We start from the raw sequence: 7,883 nt of genomic DNA on the forward strand, positions 1-7,883 counted from the left end.
TAAATTTTGGAATTAAAAAGTCACTTAATAAAACTGCAGTTGTATCACATGAAAAAGTTTACATGCAGGTCATTTATCTCTTTTTTTTTTTCCCCATAGAAAATGAAAAGCTGTGCTAAAACCCACACCGTTTGTCTGCTGTGGCCAGTTTGGGTATATTCTGAAGGGGCTGCATGAAGTCAGCTTAAATTAATCAAGAAATTAGGTATGAAAGAAACTCCAACTTATAACAATTAAAATATATATTTATAATTTCAGGTTCTCAAAGGAAATTGTGATAGAATTTGAATAAAGTTTTGAGTCATCATGAAAGAACCCAAGTTTAGCATCTGCTAGGAGATGTAATGGTGAAACTGGCATTAAAACCCCAAACAAATGAGTTACCTCAGAAGCTATGTGAGTAGTTTTTCCCTATGGCAAACCCCATAATTTAGTAGATTTCTTATTCCTACCTGTATTTGTTTGATTATAACTCAGTTATACCGTGCATTTAAGAAAGTGGCTTGAGTCCTGCATCTATTTAGGTCTATTGTCTTTTTTTATGAAAATAGCACATGGCCATGAAGCAGAAAACGGCATCATTGTGTGTGCTGCCATCTTACATTTTTCCTCCACATACGTGCACAGCACATCAGGATGATATTGAGCAGAAGTACGTAAAGAGACCCAACTCTTAAGCCATTAATCCCTCCAGTGCAATGGATCTTGAAAGAAATGCATTATCCCAAATCCATGGGATTATCCAAAGTTTCTCCGACTTCTTACAAGAGATAATAAACTCAATGCAATTTGGTTAGAATGCCAGTTTCTTCAAGAAACTGATATTTCAGATAAAAATAGCAAGATCCTCTTCAAATAAAATTCAACTGCTTTGTCACCACTCTGTTAATCATTTTTTATGAAGAAAAAAGGCATTGTTACAATGGCTCAAAATCGTTCCTTTAGTTAGAAGTAGAATTGGTCAACAGGTCGATTGCATCTTCTAGCTAGCAAAGGTCTTTCCCACGTCTTCTTTCCCTTTGTATTTCCTCTTGCCATGTGTGAAGGGTATATATCTGTACTTTATCATGTGCTGTGAAGAGAAAAAGATCAATTTTTGAGGCAAGAAACTTCCCTACTATTTACAAAACTGTTTTATAATACACACTGTAAATTACAAAGTCCTCTAGAAAGACAGTTCTTCAGTATTGTAAAGGTAATGGAATAGCCAATCATACACCAGTTCACGTCAAAACAGGGGTACGAGCCCAACCGTATAAATCTCAAATCTGGGTACACCTGACAACTTATACCGTATGGTGAAGATTACTGACTGGGGGAATCACAGGGAACTGGACAGACCATACAGGTGTTAATTCTTTACTACCCTTTATCTTTCATTTACAACTTTGAATAACAGTCCCTATCCAAAATTCTGAATGTCTGGAAACATATTGGTTCTCCTTGCAAAGTGCCAACAAACCGGAAGTAATTTTTTAAAAACAGCCTGAATGACTTGCCTATGCTCTTCTTCCCCTTCTCTCATCAACTGGTCAGAACTTCCCTTTTCACCCACCAGAGATCCTACAAGACCTCTTAATTAAAAACAGCCACAGTGAAATGAAGAAAGGGAGTGGATGAGAAATTATGAATTCATCCTGTATTAGAAAAAACCATATTGATTCTAAGATTCAAACTTTTGAAAGCAAGGATAAAGTTTTGTGGCTTAGTGTACGGAGACCTCTTTTACCAAGTATTTTTGTTTCCCATTGTCAATATTTGCTCAAAGTTGCAGACATGCAACACTTGAACTAATGTTGAACTAACGTTCAGGTGTCAGTTATTGAAGTGCCTCTAGTGAAGAGGTGTGTGCGATACATTTAATACCTCTGAAGCGCTCAACTGGAGGGACAGTTTGGATCAATACTAAGTTCTGACATCACAAATGCTACTGTCTGTTCTTGCCAAGTTACCTTGATTTGCCTCTTCATAGTGATACAAAATAGCATAATGAAGTACATCACAAGGATTGGCCAAAAAACAGGAACGTTGAAAGCCTCGAAGAACGTACATGCCATAGCAACCAGGATTCCTTTAGTGGCAGAGTGCCTTAAAAACAATATTAACAATTAATCCTTCAACACCAGCTACCACTAATTTGATGCAGATATTTATATTTTTCAAAAATGGAGCAGAGGCAGACAGATCAACTCACCAGAATTTAAACTCTGGAAGCCTTCTAATGAAAGGCCGAAATTCTTCGTTTTGCCTCGTAGGCAAGGAAGGACCATCATCTGAAAAAAACAGCAAAAAACCAAAAACGACAAACCCCCTTCAGACTAATTTCCACACTATTTGGACTCCAAATTTTATTTTTTATCTTAAAAAGAAAAACACACAAAACTTTCACTGTTACACATAGATTCCAGTTACAGTGGCTGTTTTAATGTAACTTAACATTGATTTCCCAAGGCAAAATAGGTAACAGAAATGAGTGCCAGGTCACTTGTGTTGTTCTGTGGAGAACTGAAGTCACACAAACCTTCCTTCAAAACACAGAAAACTAATACAACATGGAATACGTTCAAGTCCTGAAGGAAAGAGATGTGAATTTTACAGTAACTCCTGATGTCAAGTTGCAGAGATTTTCTGCAAGTCTAAAAATGCAACCTCATGCTAAAATTGCCCATCTTTATACTACTGTATCAGACCGGAAGTTTGACTAAGTTAAAAGTTATCACAAAATGAATTATTCGTCATACCTGAATCTTCCATTAAAGAGGGGTCTACCTTTGGCGACAAGAAAGCTATGAAGAGATTTAGATGGTAGATTCCCAAGGCATATGTCACAATGTACCAGCCCTGCAGCAAGGAGGGGAAAAAAAAAAGGCTAAGATTAGTGTCTTCCTGAAATGCATTTCAGACACTGATTTTTCAAGATGATCAAACAACCTGTTTTTTTTTCCTTCCTTAAGAAGTGCTTTTCTGCATTCTCACATTAACACAAAAAGTCTTCTAGACTTCTTTAAAAATATTGAAAATTCTCACTGTATAAAGTAAGCATTCTGACTCTATGGGAAGATGAAGTGATCTTATGAACCTATTTCTTTTAGTTGCGTACTGACAGATAACATATGTAACAGTTTTCATTTTTCAAGCTACACGTTTTCTATGGTATACTACTGTAAACCAAATACATCAATCAAAACAAGAGTAGGGCAAATCCCTCACATACTGACAAATTTAATATGAAAGCTTTTTCTCAGGCATCCGGTCTCTATTTCAAGACACAGACGTCATAAAAGCAGCATAAAAGAAGCAAACAGCATAAAACCATCACTTTTTAAATCATCTTTGCAGGCCTCAGTCGCTTAAATCTTCCTTTTACTCCCACCTGCACAGCTTTCACATTCTATCTGTGATCTTCAGCGTTTGGGAATACCAATTCTCAAGTTCTTAACTGAACCGAACTGCAGACTGGCATGAAATAGAAGCACCCGATTAGTGGAGAAACAGTCTGCCACTGGCCTGCAGCGATAGAAGTGCTGGAAAAGAAATCCTGTGGTTTGCATGACAGAAGGTAACCCCTGGCTCCTGAGCGTGTTGTTACGCAGCTTTAAAAGCAAAAGTAAAAAGTTAATTGCATCAGAGTTTTCAGAGGTTTAGTGTATGATTTCATCAGACCTAATGGAATATCTCCACTTTTTGTTGCCATCAGATGAATATCCTCAAGCATTCGCACATTCTCCGTTCTGAAGCAGTAAGTCTAACACCAATAAGATGTGTTCTTTCTTCACACTCATTTACCTTCTACTGTGTGCTAAACGATACCATATGTAACTCCAAAGCAATACCATACTTCAAAAACTCTCTTAACAAAAAATAGAGTAGTAATGATATCTAAAACAATGTCAGCACTAAATGCAGTTTTCTTACCTGCAGTAAATAAACTCTAATCATGTAGATAAAACTCAGACCCAAAGTTACAATCCATCGCACTGCAGTATACGGAGTAGATTTGTCTAACCAGGATTGGTAGATCTAGGAAGAAATAGAAAGCGTAAATCTATAAAATGCACAATGAATAATGTTTATTATGGGGTAGCATTAGAAACAGTAACTATATGTGAAGAGTATTTTATGAAGGAGAGTAACGTGAAACATTTGTATTCTTTATTACAAATAAACTTAATTAAACATACAAGCATTTGAAAAGTTCTATATTTTTACAGAGGCAAAAAAAATTTTCCTAATGCTTGGGGCATCACAAAGCAATTTAAATTTTCTATATTTTACTATATTTTACACCTGTTTCTTTTCCTTAACATGAATCTGACATGAAATCTGAAGTCACTCCTCATTTTTGACACCACCACCAACATATATTTTCACTGTGCAATGGCCCATATACACACATTAAATATTCCATTAAGCTAAGTGTTATAATAAAGGCTTCAAAAGAAATCTTTTGTACAGATTTTAGTATTTCAAGAACTAATTCAAAAAGTAATGACTTTAAGAAGCTGCATCGAGACCTGCTTCTACTGGAGTCAGAAAAACCCTAGAGAAAACCAACCTGTCCAAGTCTTGAGAAAAATCTATAGACCACAGAAGGCTTTCCATGAACAGACTCACCAATACTGTCCCCTTCTGACATGGTTGCTGTGGAAACAAAATGTGACACACAGGTAACATTTAAAACAAAAATCTAAGCTCAGTGAAGCTTTACAATACATTATCTGAACAGCATTTACACGTGATCCTCTTTTGGGTTGGCCCATTTGAAACAAATTATTTTTAATGAAGTATTCTTAACGAGAGGACTTCTACTCCAAAATAAATTACTTTCCAAAAGAAACTGTCAAGAAAGCAAAGAACAGGGTATTTTACACAGGCAAGGCAGGATCCAATCCATTTTAGGGAGGGAAAAACCAAGTCCATACAGAAACGCAGGAATGATCCTTGTTAGACATCTTCACCTTGAGAAGGCAGGAGCTGAGTTACAATATCTAAGCATTGAGATGTGAAGTGCAGCACCACCCTCCTGTCACCTCAGCCTCTAAAGGCAAAGAACAAAACCAAAATAAATAATTTTTTTAAAAGCTGCTTAGGATTTTTAAATACTGAGTAACTAGATAGTGAAGAAGCGTAAGTTCATGACTCTGTACACAAGTGGTTACAGACAAAAAAACCCTCCACCACAAGTACCTAAACCAAAACACTGCCCACTGCTAGAATTGTTCAAGGACTTTCTCTCTCTCTTGAACAGGAAGAGCTCCGCAGCCACAGAAAAGTTTTTCACATGAGCACAATTGTGTAGTAAAGGGACCAGGATTCTGAACTCAGGTAAAAAAATTAACCAAGGGAACTATTTTTTGGTACCTGCTTCTGCTACCAATTTAAGGTCTTTATTTTTCTTTTCAGTTACGCTCAAACTAAGTTTTACAGCTCACTTCAAGATATAAAACAAATGAAATAAAATGGATTCTAAACAGAAACATTTTTGCCACATCACCAAAAGCAATCCCTGACATTACTTCCTGGAGTCCTCATCAGTGGGTGGGACTACAGAACCCTGGGATAGTCAGAGTACTTTCAGCCCTATATTAATATCTCAGGAGCCTCACATGATAATAAAGGTACATGAAACATTACTAAATCAGAAAAATGTAAATTATCTTAGATGCTGCAATACCGTGACTACTGCAAAAAATGATTTGAGATGAAGGACGATCTGAGGAGACACAGAACCTTAAAGTTCTGTACTTTTTCTGTAAACATCTGAAAACTACATCCTGTGGAATAATTAGTAGGTAGAGAAAAGGAGTCTTGTTACACTTTGAAAGATAAGGGGATCATTATGAGGCATCAGGAGCTGCAGGCCGCTTTAGTTCAAGCCATAGCTAAAAAGAAAACAAATCAAAGAGAAATTTATACAATATAGATACAGACTTTTACTTTACAGGCAAAAGTAATTGTTATTCTCCTCATTCACTGCACTGCAGAAGGAGAAAGTTACTCAGCATTATTAGCTGAGCTTTATTTTGGTTTTTTTGAAGTGTCCTGGAGTATAAAGCCATAAGAAAAAGATACTCAATCTCCCTATCAGATAGCAATTCTCTAAAGATCACAAACACAAAAACGCTCATATCCTCAAAATTAATTTTACAGATACATCCATAGGAATCAAGGGCTATGAGGAGACCCAACATTACAACCTTGGAAACGTTAACCTACGCACGTCAAGTGAAGAATCATGCACGTATGGCTACCGATGGCTTTATGATGGAGTAGGTGTTTTGCTTGGTGTAAAAAGATTACATTAGATGCGATTACATGTGGTTGTTTATCATACGTACAGTTCTTCCAGGGCAGATCAAGAAAAGCAACCAGCTCACACTGGCCGGTTTACTGAACAGAGACCTCTCACAGGCTCGGTTTAGGTAGCATAGACTGAAGTATGTCACACGACACAGTTTAGAATTTTAATTAGTGTTCCTTACCAATTTAAAACATTTAAAGAACGCTTGCAATTGGACTATTACCAAGAAAAGCAGCCTCTGGCATTGCTTTGAAGGTAGTTTACAGTTCAGAACACAAGTCAGATCTCACTAGTTTCAGGGAATAACCAAATCTGAACACCAGCGATCCCTCTTTCATAACGTAACATACGACTTGGCTGTTGAGCGTACGGAGTTACGATAACCCTTCCGCCACCTCAGCAAAGCCAGCAATCAGAAATACACACAAAGATGGATACAACAAACGATCGAGTGGTTTGCTACTGGCAGAACACAGACTGCTACTAAAACTAAATCATATGAAAAGGTTTTCTCTGCTGAAAAACACCAAGCAGGTGAATGCATGACCTTCAACAATTATGCTTGTTATGACAATTATTATGCTAATATCACAAGTAGCACTGCACCGCTGAGCACTCAAAAATGACAGGCCCTGAGGCAGTAAAGACATTTAACTTACACCTCGCATCATCACATGCGGACAGGTGATAAATTTTCAGACAACTGTCTTGTTACAATACGATTTTTCTTAAATTTAAAATACAAACGAAGCACATAACTAGCAAAAACATATCACTGCTCATACAAGCTTCTTTAACTCATAAAGGAAACGTCTTTGAAAAGCACGCACTAAGGCGATTTATTAACAGGGAAAACAGACAACCACGGGAAAACGGCCCATTGGTTGTGCAAACTGGGTTTTACCCTAAAAAAGGCCCTGTTTAACTGTCTCCATCCCCGGGGCCGCCCGCGCTGTCAGACGCTCACGACCAGCAGGACCTGCGCGGCCCCGCGCTCCCCGCAGCCACCCGGGAAGGCGGGCTGCCCGTGGGGATGCTGCCGGTGCCCCGAGCGCAGCCTGTGGGGATGCTGCCGGTGCCCGGCCCGAACCCCGAGGAACAAACACGACACGACACATTTTGGGGAGAAAACCACATCGCGCGGGGCCGGCGCGGCGAGGCCCTAAGGGCGGAGGCGAGGCCCGGGAGGCGGCGCAGGGCCCACCGGGGCCGGAAGCAGCGCTAGGACACGAGGTGGCCAGTCAGGTGAAGGAGCGGGCCCCCGGCGGCCACCGCAACCCCGCGGCCCCGCCGCCGGCAGGCAACACCGGCAACCGGGCCCACACAGCGCCCGGGCCGCGGGTGCGGCAGCGGTCACCAAGGCCCCCAAAGCCCTCCCGCGCTCCCGGAGGCTCGGAGCACCCCGCCCACCCGCGGCCCGGACCGGCGCCGGCCGTGCCAAGCCAGCGACTACTCACAGCGGCCCAGCCGGGTCCTGCCTTCCGCTCCCCGCCCCCCGCTCCCGCAACACACAATATGGCCTCGCGGGCGGGGAGGGACCTGCTTCCGCCTCCGGGCCGCGAGGGGGCGGGACGAAGGCTCG

General features: G+C 40.3%; 1 protein-coding gene across 3 annotated transcripts; it reads right to left on the bottom strand.

Annotated features, from left to right (window-relative positions):
• Window positions 1-881: 881 nt before the first annotated feature.
• On the bottom strand, window positions 882-7,883 carry RER1 (retention in endoplasmic reticulum sorting receptor 1). 3 transcript variants are annotated; one of them, XM_064470476.1, is made up of 7 exons: window positions 7,759-7,883; window positions 4,556-4,641; window positions 3,916-4,020; window positions 2,742-2,841; window positions 2,195-2,273; window positions 1,953-2,088; window positions 882-1,072 (listed from the first exon to the last, which is right to left on the bottom strand). In XM_064470476.1, the coding sequence occupies exons 2-7, from the start codon at window positions 4,634-4,636 to the stop codon at window positions 983-985; spliced, it is 591 nt and encodes a 196-aa protein (XP_064326546.1). In that variant the 5' UTR covers window positions 4,637-4,641; window positions 7,759-7,883; the 3' UTR covers window positions 882-982. The 3 variants fall into 3 exon arrangements, with proteins under 3 accessions (XP_064326546.1, XP_064326547.1, XP_009500960.1); XM_064470477.1 differs by lacking the exon at window positions 7,759-7,883 and adding an exon at window positions 4,870-5,033 and having other exon boundaries at window positions 4,615-4,641; XM_009502665.2 differs by lacking the exon at window positions 7,759-7,883 and adding an exon at window positions 4,870-5,017.

This window comes from Phalacrocorax carbo, chromosome 20 (assembly GCF_963921805.1).
Source record: "Phalacrocorax carbo chromosome 20, bPhaCar2.1, whole genome shotgun sequence".
Classification (NCBI taxonomy): domain Eukaryota; kingdom Metazoa; phylum Chordata; class Aves; order Suliformes; family Phalacrocoracidae; genus Phalacrocorax; species Phalacrocorax carbo.